The sequence below is a fragment of the Arvicola amphibius genome, chromosome 9 (assembly GCF_903992535.2).
Source record: "Arvicola amphibius chromosome 9, mArvAmp1.2, whole genome shotgun sequence".
NCBI classification, from domain to species: Eukaryota; Metazoa; Chordata; class Mammalia; order Rodentia; family Cricetidae; genus Arvicola; species Arvicola amphibius.
In genome coordinates this window covers 72,290,920-72,311,735 of record NC_052055.2, presented here as the reverse complement: position 1 = coordinate 72,311,735, position 20,816 = coordinate 72,290,920, and the positions used below count along the sequence as shown (strand labels likewise).

The window sequence follows — 20,816 nt, the reverse complement described above, 5'->3', positions numbered from 1 at the left end:
CTACTAATGGACCAAGCAGTGTTCTCAATATTTCAAACTACTAACTCACTGCAAGAGGTAAACAGTGGTATCTGACTTATTTTAAAAAAAAAATGAGTACACTGGAGCCAGGCGGTGGTGGCGCACGCCTTTAATCCCAGCACTCGGGAGGCAGAGGCAGGTGGATATCTGTGAGTTTGAGGCCAGCCTGGTCCACAAGAGCTAGTTCCAGGACAGCGAGAGCTGTTAACACAGAGAAACCCTGTCTTGAAGAAAAAAAAATTGAGTAAACTGAGACTGAGAGAAGCTAAACTCCACTGAAGTGCTTACAAAAACAAAGTAAGCTGTAGCAAATGAAAATGGGTGCCTGGAACTAGCTCTTGTAGACCAGGCTGGCCTCGAACTCACAAAGATTTGCCTGCCCCTGCCTCCCAAGTGCTGGGATTAAAGGTGTGTGCCACCACTGCCCAGGGACATCTAACTCTTAACAGGACAAAGACTCAAAAGAAGTGTTCTGAGCTAAGTTTGGAGGATGGTCAGAAAAATGGCAAGCAATAGGAAGATATCTCAATAAGGCACAGACATAGGGTATTCATACATTCAGTCCATTTGATCAAATGCACGAAAACTTAATTTCTATTTTATTTCCTTTCTTATCCCGTTCCGCTCACCCGTGGCATGATATACTACATTTCTGGAAGCAAATACGTAGTTTGTCCTAACTGGCTCCTATCCCGGCAAGGGCGGTGCAAGGTAAGAGACAAGACCTTGGGATCTGCAGAGCGGACAGATACGCCCCCGTATCAGAGAAGCAGAGAGGTGCGGGCGTAAACGTGCCACCTGCCCCACTGTAAGGAAGTCAATGAAAAACAAAAGTTGCAGCCAAAGCGACTTCTATCAGAGCGAAGCACTGGGTAAGAGCCAAGAAAGAAAGGAGCTGGAGAAAAACTACGCTACCGCAAAGGTCTTAAAAACCACGCTTCCGCAAAGGTCCAGTCTAGGCAGCCACGGGGTACCAGGGGAGAGTGAGGGGGCGCGTCCCTAACTGAACAAATAAGTGTCCAAAGGCCTAGCAGATGCCAGGCGGCGAGCGAGGGGCGACAAGTCGCGACCTCGCCTCCCCACCCGAGGTGCGCAGGTGAGGCGCGGCCGCACCCACGCAGGGCAAGGATCCCCGGGGGCCCGCACAGTTGCGGTGCCCCACGGAGACCCCGCAGGACAGCCACGGCGCCCTGGACCTCCCCGCGCGTGCGCACACGCTACCGGACCCGGCTGAGGGCAGCAGACGGCGGGAAAAACTGACTTACCTCGGTATTCCTCCATACGCCTCCTTTGATCATAATCCGAGGCATCTTGGCGGCGGAGTGTCCCGGCAAGTGGCCGAGAGGAGCTTCGAGAAAGTAGTAACGGCGCTCCGGTCACGGGACGCAAAGAGGCCACTTCCTCCAAGAGCGACCTTCGGCTTTGAAGAGGTCTGCGCAGGCGCGGCGGGGGCAGCCCGGTAAATCTCGCGAGATCTCAATGGCCGAAGGGAAAAGACGCGGCTTGTTTGGAACCTTAAGACTGACAGAAAATCATCAAACCGCTGGGGCCAAAGCGTCCGACGTCGCGCGCAGGTCCGAGACAGGTTGGAGGAAAACAAAACTCTCGCGAGATGACAGAGGTGGACCTTGGCTGGGAGCGCAGGGATGGGATTGGTCCTGGCGTCGCGCGGGGGCTGCCAGTGGAATGTCAGGGGCGTGGCGTTCCCACCCCGGGTGGACCCGCAGAGAGCGTAGTTAAGTTGTTTAACGGAGCGCGGATCGTGCCCGGCGTCTCGGCGATCCTCACGGGTCCTTCGCGGGATCCTCGGGGAAGCACAGGCAAAAGGGCCGAGCGCTGAGTGCGGGACCGCTTGCTTCCGTGAGCTCGTCCATCTGAGCGACGTGACTGCTCCCCCAAGACGTCCCTCGCCCTTCCTGGAAGGGCCACGCAAACTTGAGCGCAGCCCCCGAGGGGCTCAGAAGATGGCCTAGAACCCCTCGGAAATGTCACGCCGGCGTCTTTCACTCGTCGCTCGCCGCTGGGGCTCGGTCAGTTGCCCGACTCTTGCCCCTGCAGTCTGGGTCGGCGGCGGCTGAAGAGTGAGACGAAGGACTCGCTTGTTCGTAAATTCAGAGCCCGGCTGCGAGTAACCTCGGTAAGGTGTACATTGTCAAACCCTCTGCCGTCTCCTCTCCCTGTTCCCCAAGCAGACTTCTTCACTATTCCAGAGCAGTTATTTGACGCCACCCCAGGTCTCTAGGGAAAAATAGTAGCTCTGGTTTGGGTTGTTGTTTGTGCTTCCGTTTGCCTCTTCGAGAAGACATGACGAATTTCCTGATTCGATTTGTTATTTTTTTTCCTTGAAATAAGAAATTGTATCAATAAAAAAAGCACTGCTTTCTGTTGGAAGGGGAGTAATGTATTAGGATACACATGGATTTAGCCAGCTACAGTCCCATTTCACTCAGCTCTGTCAACTGGCAGTATGGCTGGTGAGAAGCTGTTTTCCGCCTCTGGGACTCTCTTTGCAATGCTTCCTTGTAGAGATGTGTAACCCTTCGCTCCTGCCCACCATACCAGCAGCACATCTCTCAGGTATCACACCCAAAGGCACGCGTGCATGCGCATATGCACACCCGTTGGCTGACCAGGTCAAAGCAGAGCTAAAGACACCTCCCTGGGAATTTTTACACCAGGATCCAAAAGAAGGCAGTGTACCTGCTGACCTATGAGTCTCTAACCTCCCATTAGAGATTGTCTGTCGACTGCCTGTGTTTTTGAACTATAGAGACAACGATGGGAAGAAAGGGCATCACAGATACAGTGCAAAACAATCAAAACACCAACTCTAAAGACTTAGAAGTAGGTTTTGACCTCAGCATGGTCCCCTGGATCGAGATCATTCTCAAGTCGTAGCTGCTTCCACTGCCCCCTTTTGGATTTAGCCACTGGAGTTAAGTATCCAATATTTGCAAGCAAGATCCCTTAATAAATCCACAGCTGGGCCAGTTCTTTCCCAGAACACTGGAGTAGAATATTCCAGAGGTCCATGGTGATGGCTTCTTTCACTCAGGACCACCTCCATATCATGGGTCATCTTTCTGACAACTTGGAAAGGGTGCCTCTCCTATAAGACATGTTAATATCACCTGCTAGTCAGTTGTCTCAGAGGATTGGTGTTTTGAGAACAATACACTCTTCTGCAATCAGATCTACCATGTCTGTGGTCAGAATCTGAGTCAGATGCACCAACACTGCCCCTTTTATTGTGTGAATTGCCTCCAAGTGATATGCTTGCCCCTTCTGAGCACAGCAGCTCTATCAGCTGCCTTTGAACACCTGTGAACACATAGACTCTGTGTCCCCTCAGGATTCCATAGATGGAAAGTTGGAACCCCTGAGATCAGAGCCCCACATCCAGAAAAACCACACATAAATCTGCTATCCTCACAGTACCGCTCCAGCCTCATTAGTCAGAATGAAATCCCAAAAAAGGGTTCCTCCAGCACAGGGACTGTCACCATCAAGTAGCCAGCCTTTTATCACTGTGAACCTTCAGCAAAGCAAGCGGCCACTTCTAAAGAGAGACTAAAGAGAACGGCTCCATATCTTATCCAACATACTTTTCCTCAAATGTCCCTCAGAAAATCAGTCACATGGAAAACTCCATAAATATGTTCCAGGATTTCACTAAAAAAAAAAAAAAAAGCATTCCCCATTCTCCACTTTACCAAAATTAAAGCCAATAACAAAAGCTGTACATGTTAACATGTACATTTCATTTGGAAATACTGTAGAATCTTCACACATGTGATCAAGTTAAAATGAGATCATACTGGTGTGGACCTAACTCTAGCCAGTGAACAGAGTCCTCACCAGAAAAGGCCCGTGCATGTCTAATTCTTATCCCATTCACCAAACTTCCTCTTATTACTTTGTGATTTTAAGGTTTTTTTAAGTGGCATGGAGGAATCTGCTCTAAAACAATTTACTTATGCCAGGCAGTGGTGGTGCACACAATCCCAGCACTCAGGATGTAGAGGCAGGTGGATCTCTGTGAGTTCAAGGCCAGCCTGGTCTACAGAGCTAGCTCCAGGATAGCTTACGGCTGTTACACAAAGAAAACCTGTCTTAAAAAAAAATTACAATTTAGTTATGCACCAGAACATGCACATATGAAGAAGTTCATTGGAGTGATTCTTGCAGATATCATAGCTGCCACAGTTACCACTCCAGCTGTTCCAGTGGCCTTAACTCCTAGCCAAACCATAGCAACTGTAAATTTCTATTTTCAGAATAAACACTTTAAGATGGTGGTTAGTAACTGACAACCCTTCTGTGATTTTCAGGACTTGATAGCTATTCTTGGTTATCAACTTGACTGTATCTGGAATGAACTACAATCCAGAAATGGAGGACGCACCTATGAGAGATTTTCTGCTTGGTTTGAAATGAATGAATCTGCTAATCCAGGCCTTTGAGATAGGAAGAAACACACCTTTGATCTGGATCTCGAGGCTGGAAGACACAGACCTTTAATTGAGATCTTGAGGTGGAAAGGCACACCTTTAATCTGGGCCACACCTTCTGCTGGAAATCTAAATAAGGACATAGAAGAAGGCAGCTTTTGCTATTTGCCTGCTTACCCTCGCCTAGCCCATCCATTCTCTCACTGGCATTGGAGCATACTTCTTTGGGATTCCAGCGTATGCAGAAGACCAGCTGAGACACCAGACTTGTAGGATTGAACGACTACTGAATTTAGACTGTCTGTTCACAGCTAGTCATTGTTGGAGTAGCTGGACTGCAGTCTTTAAGTCATTCAGAGAGAGAGAGATTCGTTCTGTAAGTTCTGTGACTCTAGAGAACCCTGACTAGTACAGATTTTAGTGCCAGCAGTAGTTCTAGAGAAAGAGAAGTATAAAGATGAATCTTTTAAGTATCTGGAGTAGGCTTTTCAATTCACCAGCACCTTCAGCTACAGCCACTCCCTCTCCTGGGATCTTGGAGAATGCTGAAAGCCCATGGTGCGAACTATATTACAAACTTAAAGAGATAGACGCTTTTGATTTTCCTGATTCACCAGTTGTAAGTGACAGTGGATTTGACAACCTTGTATATGCAACTTTTGACAGTTTGGGAGAAAATAAGGAAAATAATGCTGCTGGTTGGTTTCTCTTACTATCTCTGGATAAACTGATAAAGGATAGGAATGAGCTCCGTGATAAAATTAACCAACTTCAGAAAATGAAGAAGGATAATGAAGAACTTAGTGACAAAAATGACGAGCTCCAGATGCGAATAAATAGTCTAAAGGTTTCTAAGTGTGCCCTGGAAGAGAATTTTCTTGCCAGCAGCCACAGAGCTCGAGTTGTGGAAAATCAAACTGAAGCCCTCATTATAAGGTTGGCAGAACTACAGCGAAAATCCACGTCTCAGCCTCAGAGAGTATCAGCGGTTAAAGTAAAGGCATTAGTTGGTAAAGAGTGGGATCCTGTAACTTGGGATGGGGATGTGTGGGAGGATCCTATTAAAGCTGAGAACTTTGCACCCTCAGATTCTCAAGGGCTTATCTCACCTCAGGAAATAGTACCCTCTGCCCCACCCCTTGAAATACTGCCTTCTTCACCCTTCACTGAGGAAATTAATCCGTCATTGACGGCTAAGCCAGCAATGACTTTCTCTGAAGGAGATGCCAGTCAAGTCAATACTGATGTCCCTCAGAGCCCACCAATAGTTGCCTCTAGATGTATAACTGGACCTAAAGCAAAGCATTCTTCTAGAGGGGAGGTAGAAAGTGTAGTCCGTAAGGAGGTGCACTACACTACTAAGGAGCTTAACATGTTTGCTCATTCATTTAAGCAGAAGTCTGGAGAATATGTGTGGGAATGGGTTTTAAGGGTGTGGGATAATGGTGGAAGGAACATAAAACTAGATCAGGCTGAGTTTATTGACATGGGCCCTCTGAGTAGAGATTGTAGGTTTAATATGGAAGCTCGCACAGTTAAAAAGGGGGTCAAAAGTTTGTTTGAATGGTTGGTTGAAGCATTTATCAAAAGATGGCCTACTGAAAAGGAGTTGGAGATGCCTGATCTCTCCTGGCTTAGTGTTGATGAAGGGATTTTGAGGCTCAGGGAAATTGCAATGCTAGAGTGGGTGTATTGTGTAAAATCTAAACCTTCTCAATGGGAGGGTCCAGAAGACATGCCCTTCACTAGTCCTATAAGGCGCAAAATGGTGAGAGGGGCACCAGCACATTTGAAAAGCTTTGTGGTCGCCCTGTTCCTCGTGCCAAACCTTAGGATTGGAGATGCTGCTGCTCAGTTGGATGAATTAAATGCAATGGGTTTAGTTGAGCCCCAAGGTAGCAGGGACCAGGTGGCAGCACTTAATTGCCCGAGGCACAATGATCATGATTATCATATCGGCAGCTTAGAAAAAACAATGTTCATAATGGCCTAACCAGTAATGGTCAGCACAGACAAAATGAATTTTATTTTGGCATGATTTGTATGGACCTTTGGTATTGACTAATCAATCATGGTGTTTCCAGGCATGACATCAATAAGAAGCCTACTGCATTTCTCTTTGATCTGTAAGCAGAAAAATTCTCAAACAAATGAAAGAAAGGCTATACTGGACCTTGGCCAGTGAATCAATTTCCAGACTTGAGTCAGTTTGCAGACCGAAAACCTCTTAAATAAAGGAATGGCCAGGTTCCCCTAAGGAAAGACCCTGATAAGATAGCTGAAAGCTTTACAGTTAGTCTTTCTCCAGGCTTCCCTGCAAGGGATCTACGGCCTTTTACAAGGGCAACTGTACACTGAGGGAAAGGAAACAATCAGACTTTCCAGAGTCTATTCGATGCTGGTCCTGAATTGATGTTGATTCCAGGAGATCCCAAGAAACACTAGCCCTCCAGTTAAAGTAGGGGTTAATAGAGGCCAGGTGATTAATGGAATTTTGGCTGAAGTCCAACTCACAGTAGGTCCCCAAACTCATCGTCTAGTTATTTCCCCAGTACCAGAATGTGTAATTGGGATAGATATACTTAGAAGTTGATACAAATATCACATTGGTGAGGGGTATTATGATTAGAAAGACTAAATGGAAGCCTTTAGAATTTCAGAGGCAACTGCCAAAGAAGATAGTGAATCAGAAACAGTAACATCCCTGGAGGAACTGCAAAAACTAGTGCCACCATCAAGGATGTGAAAGATACAGGGGTAGTGGTTCCCACACATCTCCATTTAACCCTCCTATCTGGCCAGTGCAGAAGACAGGTATAAGTTATCATGTAAGTGCTCACCAAAAGGTGACTTCAGCTGAGGAGGAGTTCAGTAATCAAGTAAGTAGTAAGACCCATTCTCTGGACAGTTAGCCTATTTCCCCAGCCATTCCTGCCATTGCTCAGTGGGCTCATGAACCAAGCAGCCATGATGGCAGAGATGGGAGTTGTGCATGGGCTCAACATGGACTTCCACACACCAAAGCTGACCTGGCTACTACAGCTGCTGCTGACTGCCAGATATGCCAATAACAGAGACCAACACTGAGCCCCAGATATGGCACCATTCCCCAGGATGACCAGCCAGCCACCTGGTGATAGGTTGACTACATTGGACCACTTCCTCTGTGGAAGGGACAACGCTTTGCCCTCACTGGAGTAGATACTTATTCTGGTTATGACTTTGCCTTTCCTGCACATAATGCTTCTGCCAAAATACCATCTGTGGACTTAAGAGAATGCCTGATCCACCGACATGGTAGTCCACACAGTATTGCTTCACCAGGGAACTCACTTCGCAGCCAGAGAAATGCAATAGTGGGCCCACAATCAGGAATCCACTGGTCTTAGCATGTTCTCCACCATCCTGAAACAACCAGCCTTATAGGTGGAAGAGCCTTTTGAAAACAGTTACAGTACCAATTAGGTGGCAGCAGCCTGGAGGACTGGGGCAGGGTTCTCCAAAAGGTGATACATGCTTTTGTAGTAGGAATGGCGGGGCTGCGTCCTGCCACCCGGCTAGCTTACACCTGAAATAATTACATGGAAATTGTATTTATTTAAACACTGTCTGGCCCATTAGTTTTAGCCTCTTATTAGCTAATTTTCACATCTTGCTTTAACCCATATTTAGTAATCTGTGTAGCACCACGAGGTGGTGGCTTACGGGGAAGAATCTTAACCTGCGTCCATCTCAGAGAGGAGAGCTATGGCGTCTGCCTGAGGCGTCTGCCTGACTCAGCTTTCTTTCTCCCACAGTTTTGTTCTGTCTACTCCGTCTACCTAATTTCCTGTCCTATTAAAGGGCCAAGGCAGTTTCTTTATTAACCAATGAAAGTAACACATAGACAGATGATCCTCCTCCATCATGTTTTGAATCAACTTCAAATATATGGTACAGTTTCTCCCATAGCGAGGATCCATGGATCTAGGGATCAAGAGGTAGAAAAGGGAATAATTCCACTTAGTATCACCCCTAGTGACCCACTAGGAAAAAATTTGTTTCCTGTTCCCGTGACCCTAAGTTCTGCTGACCTAGAAGTTTTGGTTCTAGAGGGAAGAGTACTCCTGCCAGGAGCCATAACAGACATTCCATTGTATTGAAAGCTCAGCTTCCCTCTGGTCACTTTCTGCTTCTAATGCCCTTAAACCAACAGGCTAAGAAAGGGGTAACAGTTTTAGGAGGGTGATTGATCCAGATTACCAAAGGGAAATTGGATTGCCTCTCTACAATAGAAGTAAGAAGGATTCTATCTGAAGTACAGGAGATCCATTAGAGCATCTTTTGGTGCCACCATGTCCTGTGATTAAAATCAATGGGAAACTTACAACAGCCTAATCCAGTCAGAATGACAAGGGATACAGACACATCAGGAATGAAAGTATGGGTCTCTCCTCCAGAAAAAGAACCAAGACTTGCTAATGTGCTTGCCAAGGGTGGAGGAAATACAGAATGGGTAAGAGAGAAAGGTAGTTATAAATACCAGCCAAGGCCACATGACCAGTGGCAAAACAGGAGGATTATAGTTGACATGAGTCTTTCTGCTGTATTTTGTTAACACGTGTACAGATATTTGTGTTTTCTTTCAATTCCTTATGTTGTAACATCAATTAAAAGAACACTAATAGGATGTCTCCCAAGGGACCTTGCCACATATTTTAAATTTATAATGTGTATTATGTGAGGGATAGTTATGTTAGGTGTAATTATGACCTGGTTAAATATATAATAAATGTGTTTGTGATTGTACATGAGATAGTTATAATGATTAGTCATATTATGACCTGGTTGTTTTCATTTGGAAATTAATCATGACCTAAGAAGATATGATTGCATGTCAAGTTAACAAGAGGTGGACTTGTAATGGCTATTCTTGGTTGTCAACTTGACTATATATGGAATGAACTACAATCTTGAAGTGGAAGGCACACCTGTGAGAGATTTTCTGCTTAGTTTGAAGTGGATGAGTACACTTCGCATCCAAACCTTTGAGGTAGGAATCCACCTCTGTTCCAGATCTTGAGGTGGGAAGGCACACCTTTAATCTGGGCCACACCTTCTGCTGGAAGTCTATATAAGGACATAAAGGAAGGCTGCTTTTGCTATTTGCCTGCTTACCCTCACCTTGCTAGCTCATCCATTCTCTCACTGGCATTGAAACATACTTCTTTGGGATTCCAGCGTATGCAGAAGACCAGCTGAGACACCAGACTTGTAGGACTGAGCAACTACTGAATTTGGACTGTCTGTTCACAGCTAGTCATTGTTGGAGTAGCTGGACTGCAGCCTGTAAGTCATTCTAATAAATCCCCTTTCTATAGAGTGAGATTTATTCCATGAGCTCTCTGACTCTAGAGAACCGTGACTATGAATACACAAGGACTAAATCTCGAGGTGTGATCTTTTACAGAGGTAGCCATTCTGATTGTCTTCCTTCTCAAAGTCTTATCATGCCTTTGCTAATGTTTCAGAAGGAACCGTGAAGGAAGTGGTGCAGATTTTAGGCTGGCCCTACAACACACCATGCCTTGAGTTGGTCAAGTGACCATTGAAATCTACATGCTTTTTCTTTAATAAAATAAAAAGGAGGAACTGTCGCAGTTCATTGATAAAAATAGCTCATATTCTAAGAGAATGGAGCTTTTGCTGGACCTCACAGCCAGAGTTAGTAATACACCTTGAGGTCATTTGAGACTGCTGTCCGACTATGTGTTCAGCCTATTTGTTTACTCTGCCTTTAAGAGAACAGTGTAAGAGCCAACTTTACTTACCTTGAATTTCCCATGTAATCAACTTTGTTGTTGTTGTTCGGTTTGGTTTCAGTTTAGCAGGGGAGGAGGTGTTGTTTTTGAGACTGTGTTTTTATGTAATCCTGACTGTCCTGGAACTTGCTATGTGGACCACACTGGCCTCCAGTTCACAGAGATCCTCCTGCCTCTGCCTCCCAAATACTGGGATTAAAGTGTGTACCACCATGTCCAGCCCATATGATCAGCTTGTACAGATTAAGCTAATACATAGCTGTAATCTTGAGTTATCTACTCTTTCATGCTGCTGACCCAAGAATCATGCATGTCTGTTTGTACATGTGTTATGATAATCATTTACTGGAAATAGCTATAGGCTGAAAGGAATCTTACAAAATGAGTATCTACAAATGTTAAAGGCAATATTCAGATATTGCTTGATAAAAAAGAAAAGGAGATGGCGTGGGTTACCGCATAAACAGTACGTGAAGAATGAGCCAGCAGTGGAGGATGATGGTTCAAAGACAAAGAAAGCACCTAGTTTTGCCAGCAAACAATAGAGCAGTGGTTCTCAACCTTCCTGAGGCTGTGGCACTTTAACACAGTTCCTCATGTTGTAGTGACCCCCAAACATAATATTGTTTCTGTTGCTTCTTCATAACTGTAATTTTGCTGCTATGAATCGTAATGTAAATATCTGTCTTCTATGGTCTTAGGTGACCCCAAAGGGTGGTGACCCACAGGTTGAGAACTGCTTCACTAGCGGTGAGAGAGTTATGAAATGCTCTCTTCCCTGAAGAGCTGGTTCAAAAAGGACCCAACCCTGTGAACAACTTGTTTTCTGACTCCTGCTTCTGAAGTCAGGAGAGAATCCATTTCTCTTTTTTCAAAAGTTTTTATTTTTATTTTTTTAGCATATATGGGTGTTTTGCCTGCATGTATGTATGTGCACATTTCTGTAGTACCCGAGGAGGCCAGATGACAGCTTTGGATTCCCTAGAACTGAAGCTGCACACTGTTGTGAGCCACCATGTGGGTGCAGGGACCTGAACCTGGATCCTCCAAAAGATAAGTCAGTGCTTGTTACAGCTGAGCCATTTCTCCAGCCCAGAATCCACTTTTTTTATGCAATGACAACTTAAAGATAATGTACTTTTCTTTTTCCTTTTTAGATTTATACTTTTTTTTATTTGACACAGATGGATGATTTGCAGGCATGTTGGATGCCCTGAAACTGAATTACAAATGGTTGTAGTTCACAAACACGGGTCCTCTATAGGAACAGTATACACTCTTAACTGCTGAGCCATCTCCCTAGCCCCTCCTTGTTTTTTTAAGAAGTTCCAAGTTGCTCTGACATAGAACCCCTTTTCCACATAATACCTATTGACATGCAAGACACATAATTTGGAAGAGTCTGACTCCAGAAAGACAGTAGTGGTCTACCTAACTTACAAAGGGAAGTTTAGGCTACATCATTCTCCATTTTGCCACCATAACCCCTTCTGGAACTGGAGCTGCCTGAATTGACATTTGCTTACCTGAGGAAAATACTTAAAATATCAATTTCTATCTCACTGCTTTGTTGTTTTACTATTTTCATTTGTATTTATTACTGAGGAGTGGTATTGCAAGCCACAGCGTACATGTGGAGGTCAGAAGGGAACTTCCAGGAGTTGGTTCTTCCCTTCCACCATGTCTCCCGGAGATCAAATTCATGTCACTGGGCTTGTGCAGTGAGTGCTTTCACCGTTGAACCATGTTGTCAGCTCTCACCTATCTTTAACACCAAGAGACTACACAGAAAAAGGCTAAGACTAAAATTAGTCAACAGCAACATCAAGGTATAGTTGGGAAGAGTATTAGTTACACCCATAGTCCTCCTAATCTCCCTCAGATAAATGTACTCAATTTAAGACAAGCTCCCTAGCTCCCCTCAACTCCCAGACTGGCATTCCTAGATCCCTCTTCTCATTTGTTCGTTAGCCATCACTGGGAAAACTGGTGTTCTGGTATCTTTACTACAAAATGAATCGCATGCACCCTACCATAGTAATTAATACCATATTGCAAAACATTCTTTAAGATTTATTTATTTATTTATTTATTTATTTATTTATGTGTATGTGTGCGTGAATATGTATGCAGCACATGTGAGGATATCCGACGAGGCCAGAAGAAGGTTTCAGAGCCCCTGATGCCGGAGTTACAGGGAGTTGTGAGCCTCCCGACTTGGGTGCTGAGAACTGAACTTGTTTCTCCTGGAAGAGCAGCAAGCAACTTTAACCGTGGAGCCATCTCCCCAGTCCCTGCAAAACAGTTTTAGTCACCTAATCTGGCTTGAGTTTCAGCCGCCAGCACTTCTTTTGTGGTGGGTCCAATTGTGGTTTTTAATTTTTTTCCGCAGGAATTCATCTTTGCGGGTCTCGTTTCTAGAGAGTTACCTGTGCCTTGAGGTGGGCAGTGTTCCCAAGGAGCATTTGCTCTTCCTCGGGCCCCAGGAGCTCAAGAGTCATTTGAATTCGCTGCTCTGTTTGGGACCAATATCCCAATCTGGTCATTAAAACTAGACCCTGAGTCCACATGTCTCACAGATTTTCTTTTTCACATGCATGTGTTTATACCCAGACTTCTATGCCAACGACATCACAGGCCCTTTCATCAGTATGTGTCACGGGCATCTGAAGCCAGTTTTCCTGATATCTGTTGCAAAATATTTGTCTAATTATATAAAGATGTGTTGCTGTTTTACCTTGTCTGCCTAAAGCACCTGATTGGTCTAATAAAAAAGCTGAATGGCCAATAGCAAGGGAGGTGGTGTAGGCAGAAATTCCTGGCAGGGAGAATAAGTACAAAGAGGAATTTAGGCTTGGAGGAGAAAGAAAGGGAGAAAGAGAAAGGACACCAGGAAGATGCCAAGGGCCAGACAGATGCTGAGGAAACAGGAAAGTAGGACATACAGGATGAAAGAAAGGTAAAAAGCCTGGAGGCAAAACACAGATGAAGAGAAGCCGGTTAAGTTAAAAGAGCTAGTGGGGCAGCCTAAACTAAGGCCAAGCACTCAGAATTAATAAGCCCCTGTTTCTTTCTTTGGAAGCTGATTAGCGACCCAAAGAAAAATCCATCTACAGATGTTGACCTCCTCCTAGAAAACCTGTAGTTCCACATGAATTTCTTATTTAAGGAAACAGTACCAGACTGATATATGTGGGGATGTAGGAAGTTTACTGAATAATGGGCAGATAGGGGTTGAACTTTGGTTTACAAAGAGTTCACTTGTACATCCCCCATTTGTGCCCATTGAGAGGGCAGTGTGTTTTGTTTTCTGATTATACAATTGTGCCATATGGGCTACAAGGGGCCCTATCTTCCTATGACCACTTTTTCCTCCCCTCATCCACAGCTACATCATCCCAAAGGCTCCCTAGTCCCTCCATCTCCTGTGTCCCCTCCCTTATGGTCAAAGGAAGCTGCTGAATAAGAATGCAGAATTCTGAGTTCTATTTGAAATCCCATTAAAGAAGAACTCATTTTAGAGCAACTAAGCCCTGGCCATCCATTCTGTCCTCGTTTTCTAGCAGAAGTCTCTTTTTACTCCATCATTCACATCCATAGCCAAACAATCATGCCGCCATGCCGCACTCACACCTCACTACTGGGGTCGAGCACGCACGCCACAGTTGTTGGAGACAGACATTTTTACTCAGAAAAATGAGGCATTGAGCTATCTGGCTGCTGATTTGAGAGGCTCATAGGCTGGACTCCATCACTCCCAGAAAGGTGTGCCTTTCACATACAGATTCGGGGAAGGAGCCTCCCAGATACTTAGTGTGAGATTAGACCATCACCCTGCACTGGAAGGACACCAGCCATCTCTTGAGTTCTCTGTCCTTTTCCAAGTCCACTGAGAAGCTGGCCCATACAGGTCACTAAGAAGTGCGCCACCCATGTCTGGCAGATTCCTCAGTCAGGGTGGCGGTGTTCGTGTGTTCAGATAATCCTGTCTTGATTGTCCTTAGAGCTGCTGCATGACCCTGAGAGTAAAACTAAATACTTTGCCATGTCAAATTCTCAAACAATGCCACAACCAACCTAACTTTTGGGAGCCAAATATTCAAGATCAAAAGGAAACAGTCCTACCAAACTAATCTCTCACACCATAAATTTGGAAAGTACTGTGGGATGCTACTGAATATCCATAAATCTTTTATGGATTTTGAAGTTTAGTATTGCTATAGTTTGGATATGGCCTGGTCCCTGTGGTGATTGACCATATTGTGGTGATAGATTTAGAAGATTGTCTGTGTCTCTGAGGGTGTTTCCAGAGACATTTAATGGAGAAGAAAAACCCACCCTGCATATGAGCAGTATCATCCCATGTGCTGGGGTCACAGATGAAATAAAAATGAGAATTCCAGCTGAACAACCTCTCTCTCTCTCTCTCTCTCTCTCTCTCTCTCTCTCTCTCTCTCTCTCTCTGTGTGTGTGTGTGTGTGTGTGTGTGTGTGTGTCTCCTTTCACAGTTGTAGATACAGTATGGCCTGCTTCATATTATTGTTGCCATACTTCCCCTGACATGATAGACTGAATCACCTCAAACTGTAAGTCAAACCTTAAGTTGCTTCTTATCTGATATGACAATGAGAAATGAAACTAATATAGTCCCCAACACAAAGACGTGGAAAATTGATTAGAGGTTTGCATCACTATCACCCAGAGGCAGGCAAATATCTGAATTCCAGGACAGCCAGGGCAACACAGAGAAACCCTGTCAATGGAAGAAAGCAAGCAAGCAAGCAAACTTGATAGGATTTTGACAGTGCATGGCATAACAGAAGGTGAAAGGTGATCGAGTGGCAAGTGTCCATGTAAAAAGTAATGCTGTTCTGGTCTTTCAGGAGAGGATTAGTCCTTTAGGAGGGGGACATCAGGGAAGGAAGTGGGTCACTGGGAGCAGGCCTCCTAGCTTTATACCCTAGTCCTCCTTCCTGTTCACATTTGTACTGTGGATACAGTGTGATCAGCCATCCTCCTGCTTTTACCTCAGTGCCTTCCCTGCCTGCTGCTGTGTCTTCTCCACTATGGCTGACTGTATCCCTCTGGCTCTGTGAGCCAAAATAAATCTTTTCCCTTAAGTTGCAAGAACGCAGTGCCTCACAAGATACCAAATCCGCCAGCATCTTATCTTAGACTTGGACTTCTGGGCCTCCAGACTATGATTAGGAAATTCCTTTTGTTTATAAACTACCCAGTCTCTAGTATTCTGTCATAGCGGTCTGAGGAGTCTGCCTGTTAGCAATGACCTGCAGGCATTCTTCAGAATAAATGTGAGCTGTAATTGCTGTCAGTGCTAAATACCTCGCACTGGAAACTTGTATATACTGGGTACAGAGTACCCACCACTTAAGAGACACATGCTTGAGGTATGAGGTCTGAGGTGGAAAGGATTATGATGTGTTTCACTAGCTCTCAAGTGGCCCAAGAACTTGAGAGAGCACAAGAAGTGGGATAAACGCTGTCAATGGTAGAATCTAGATGAAAGATGTGATGATGTCTACTTTATGATTTGTGCAGCTTCTGTATACATTTTCCAAGTTTTCACAGTTGAGAGTTAAATAAAGCAAATCTTAATGACTCTTCATTAGAGTCAAATTAATGGTTTAGGACAGAGACAATGTCAAAAACAAAGAGTAGGAAAAACCCAGCAATGGCAGAGGCTGGCTGGAGGTCAGTCAGTGCATGCTTGGGGGTTCGTTTCTGCTCAGGGATGTCTTGGAAAGATGAAAGTACCTGTGGATAGAGGTAGAGCATTAAAGAGTGTGTTCCCTTCCAAATCCAACAGCTCTCAACCAACACATGATCAATGCATGTGAGGACCTCTGCCAGAGGACCCTTGGAGCAGAAGACACGCCCACTCCAGGAGAGGCTCTGCCATCTTTGAGCTCCACATGAATCCCCCCAAAAGTCTGCTCTTCTGAACTCCAGATTTTATATTTTTTGAGATTTCTTTTTTTTTTTTTTTTTTTTTTTTTTTTGGTTTTTCGAGACAGGGTTTCTCTGCAGCTTTTTTTTTTTTTTTTAGAGCCTGTCCTGGAACTAGCTCTTGTAGACCAGGCTGGCCTCGAATTCACAGAGATCCGCCTGCCTCTGCCTCCCGAGTGCTTTTTGAGATTTCTTGAACCTACCAGAGAAGAAAACACTGTGTAGGAAGGGTGGCGGTGCCTGCCAGTTATCCAACTCCTCGACTTCTTTTATCTCATTCTTCAAGTTGTTGGCCTTCTCCTTCTCCCAGAAAGGCAAGCTGGAGGAAGAACACAATCCTGCTGAGTTTGAATGTATGCCATGTTAACTTTACAAATACCACCGATGGATAAGGCACTGCACACCACAAAATGAAAGAGGCCTCCACCTCAGGGCTGTGGAGATAGCTCAGTGAGTAAAGTGTAGTAGGACTTTCCTTTGGGCCGTCAGCTCACAAATAATGACATGGAGATTTGCTGTTAATTATGAAAGCTCAGCCTTAGCTTGGGCATGTCCCATTAGCGCTTATAACCTAAACTAACCTGCTTTTATTAATCTATGTTTTACCATGTTACTTTCTACCTTCCTTTCATTCTGTATGTCTGACTCCCTCCGTGTCTCATTAGCATCTCCTCATGCCTTGATCATCTCCTCCTACTTCCTCTCTCTGCCCAGAATTCCCACCTATGCCTCCTCCCTAGCTACTGGCCATTCAGCTCTTTACTAAACCAATCAACAGCAATATATCTTCACACAGTGCATAAATATCCCACAATATTTCCCCCTTTTGTCCAAATAAAAAGGAAAGGTTTTAACTCTAACCCAGTAAAACTGTATATAATAAGAACAATTATCAAGTAAGAATTACATTCACAATGTCTAGCTCATATATATTTGGCAAATTCAGAGAAAATACTCTATTATCTATCTTATCTTAGTGAGTCCAAAGTTTTATACCTAAACCATTTTCTATCATAACTTGTATTGCCATCCTAAAAATATCCTTTTAGACTTAAAAACATCTTGGATAAATAGCTTAAACTTCTATGTTGCTCAACCTTATAAACTTTATATCTCTTATGTAAGTTTTTTTCTGAATTTGTCAACAAAGAAAACTGTATACTATTTAGTCTTCAATCCCCATTTTTAAAGACCCAAGAAAGATATATTACCTGAGTAAACAGGAAGTGCAAAATAAGCAGTTTCTAAAACTATATAAATGACAGACATCTGGCTGTCTGGACTGTCACCCAAGGTTCCTCTGTATGTTGGGGCATCCATATTGAGCCTACAGGCCTAGAATATCTGACAGACTTTCTTATGAGGCAGGAATTTTGAAGGACTGTCCTACTTTGTCTTGACAAAGTTTGGCAATTACCTTCTTTTGTGTCCTGCTCATCCAATTTGGACAGTATATTGTCAGCAGTCAAGGCAAGGACAGTTTTTTGCCCAAATGACTAGCCTTGCTACATTAAAGGCAAACCCCATATGGAGGTTCTTTGATGTCTGTCATACTTTTTTGAAGTAAATTGGTGCTGCCAAGAGTATATGTGTCTCACTGTCATGAAAAACCTTATTATGATAAAGATAAAATAGATTTAAATATTGTAATTGTAATTCTTGCTTGACAACTGTTTTGTTATATGTAATTTTACTATGTTAAAGTTAAAGCCTTCCTTTTTCTGTTTAAACAGAAAAAAGGGGAAATGATGGAGGAGAGTTATCTGTCTATGTGTTACTTTCATCGGTTAATAAAGAAACTGCCTTGGCCCTTTAATAGGACAGAAAATTAGGTAGGCGGAGTAGACAGAACAGAATTGTGGGAGAAAGAAAGCAGATTCAGGCAGACGCTTCAGGCAGTCGGCATGATGCTCTGACCTGAGACAGACGCCATGGAGCAAGCCACCAGGTCAGACGTGCTGAATCTTTCCCAGTAAGCCACCACTTCATGATGCTACACAGATTATTAGAAATGGGTTAAGCAAGATGTGAGAATTAGCCTATAAGAAGCTGAAACTAATGGGCCAGGCAGTGTTTAAATGAATACAATTTGTGTGTTGTTATTTCGGGGCATAAGCTAGCCAGGCAGCAGGGAGTCGGGTGGTGGGATGCAGCCCACCACTCTCACTACAAAACATCTTTAATATCATATTCTATAGGTCTCTTAAGTGTTTGAAACCCATCTTCCTATCTAAAATATTTTTAGATAAAATATTTAGATAAAATAAAATAAAAGTTTGACTATAAAAACATACCTAATGTGGCCACAAATTTGATTGTTAGATGACTAGCTACTAACCTGTATTTCTCTAATTATCCTAAACAGTTTGTAATAATAACTTTCAAGGACTAGAAATTTACTTTACATTTTTAAATGAGTTGCATAGGTACAATGCCTTAAACAAGACTAGAAACGTATATACAGCATAACCAAAAAGACTTAAATTTGTATTAATATACAAAAATCCATAACGCCAAGCAGTGGTGGCACACGCCTTTAATCCCAGCACTTGGGAGGCAGAGGCAGGTGTATATCTGTGAGTTTGAGGCCAGCCTGGTCTACAGAGCAAGTTCCAGGACAGGCTCCAAAGTTACAGGGAAACCCTGTCTTAAAAAACAAAAAAAAAAAATCCATACCAATGTAATATATTTGAGATTAGTGGTTGTTCAAAAGCAGACTCAACAATCCACCCTTTTATCCCATCATTTCTGTATTATATCCCCCCTTTTTTCCTTTCATAAAGAGATCCCTAATCTAATCTCCTTTGTCCAGCTTTTCATCTGACTATGACCAACAGCAACTTTTAACCAATCCCCCTAAACAATAAACATCCATAATCCATTGAACAACTAAAACTACCCACCCCACTTCTTGGGAATGTGGGCATTGTATTCTCTGTTCTGCTTCCTGTTATCTGGGGCAACAGCATTTTTAGGGAACCCTGAAAAAAATGGGATAGTGGTCAAGTCCTGGGAGAGCTGGCTTGTCTAGTCTTGGTGTGATGGGAAAGTCAAGGTTTATCTCAAGTTCTGCCTGGATAGCCTGCAAGGCCGAACCATCTCCGCTAGCAGCTTTGAAGTTGTTCTGCATGCGGAATTTTATGGAAACTGCAACAGAGGCATTCTGAGAAGCCAGATCACCTGGGATACTTGTCTTTATTGGTGTCAAGTTCTTTTTTCTGAAAACCCATAAACTTTTAAAGGTGACATATATATCTGTATTAACAAACATATGGATTATGCAGTGTATACAGGTCAGCTACAGATGATTTTTGTTTCATGTTTGAGATGTCAACTTTTTAAGTTTGTTTGGACTGTATAACCAAACCTCTATCCATGCCATATGAAAGAATGGCATGTAATAATAAGTCATGAGGACTCTGTAGCCAACACGATTTATCACGTCTCATCCAGTCTCACAGCTGTTCCCATGTAGAGGGATCAGCATGTACAACCTGTCCTATAGTCTTTCTTGGTTTTTTTGTTATGTCTGTAGCCAAGATTTTCAGGAGGTCTCCCCCCAATCAAATTGGATCTTAATTGATTTTGAAGAGAACCATAGCTTTTTGTTTCTTATGGAAACAAAAGCATAACCTGTCCCCCAATGCAACATATCTTCTGACTTCCATTTTGAAGTTAAGATACTCTTAAAATATATAGGTTTAATTTGTCAATTTTCATAATCCAGTGTCTCTCAGCAGCTATTTTTTTTGTACATTAGCATTTAAAAATTCAAAGTCAACAAAGCACCATACAGGATCCAGACACACTGTATATTTCCCAACTTTATGTGGCTTATATTTTTTATTGCTTTACTCTCTCTTTAACGACTTTGTTATTTTCAAACTGTGTATTTTTTTCTATGACTATCTGTACCCGCTTTTTACTGTACCTGTTTAAAGGTTTTCTCATTCTGGGTTACTTTAGTGCACACCTACAGCATTCTCTGACCACAAGATGAATGTGGCTCTGACAGCTGGCTCTGCCTGCCTCAGTTCCCTGAGAGCCCACCTCATGCTGGCATGTTTACCACCCCAGCTTTGGGAAGCTGATGTGTCCATGATGTAGCCGGCATTTTTACCTAGCATCCCAGCTGTTCAGGTGCTCTGCTGCACAGCAAGGTCCCTTAAAAGAGCCTGTGCCTCTGTATGTTGAGTCTGTGGTCACCAGGAAGCCACTTTTTCAGAACATTTTTTTTTAGCTTTCTCACATCTTATGTGTATATATGTGGCTAGACATTGGGTGCCATGTGTAGTCAGAGTTTTCTTTTGGCCAGCAGCTCACAAATAATGACATGGAGACTTAATTATTAAAGCTTGATCTTAGCTTAAGCTTGTCCCACTAGCTCTTATAACTTAAATTAACCTGCTATTATTAATCTACATTTTGTCATGTGACTTTTATTCATTCTGTATATCCGACTCCTATGTCTCGTTGGCATCTCCTCTGTGCATCAATTATTTCCTCCTACTTCCTCTCTCTACCTGGAAGTCCCACTTATACCTCCTGCCTAGCTATTGGCCATTCATCTCTTTAG

General features: G+C 43.5%; 3 protein-coding genes across 4 annotated transcripts in view; 1 reads left to right on the top strand and 2 right to left on the bottom strand.

Moving 5' to 3' along the window:
- Cdc5l (cell division cycle 5 like) overlaps nt 1–1,583 on the bottom strand; it is a 40,170-nt gene extending 38,587 nt beyond the window's left edge. The window contains exon 1 of the mRNA XM_038341224.1: nt 1,287–1,583. Coding sequence (XP_038197152.1) covers nt 1,287–1,331 — 45 coding nt within the window. The 5' untranslated portion in view covers nt 1,332–1,583. The remainder of the gene's footprint in view (nt 1–1,286) is intronic.
- On the top strand, nt 1,485–6,507 carry LOC119822234 (Friend virus susceptibility protein 1-like). Its single transcript, XM_038341225.2, has 2 exons — nt 1,485–2,158; nt 4,353–6,507. The coding sequence occupies exon 2, from the start codon at nt 4,930–4,932 to the stop codon at nt 6,463–6,465; it is 1,536 nt and encodes a 511-aa protein (XP_038197153.1). The 5' UTR covers nt 1,485–2,158; nt 4,353–4,929; the 3' UTR covers nt 6,466–6,507.
- Nucleotides 6,508–12,370: 5,863 nt separating this feature from the next.
- Nucleotides 12,371–20,816, bottom strand: part of Spats1 (spermatogenesis associated serine rich 1) — a 32,200-nt gene continuing 23,754 nt past the window's right edge. For both annotated transcript variants that reach the window (XM_038341226.1, XM_038341227.1), the window contains 2 exons: nt 16,444–16,559; nt 12,371–12,567 (listed from right to left, as the gene is read on the bottom strand). In XM_038341226.1, coding sequence (XP_038197154.1) covers nt 12,371–12,567; nt 16,444–16,559 — 313 coding nt within the window. The remainder of the gene's footprint in view (nt 12,568–16,443; nt 16,560–20,816) is intronic.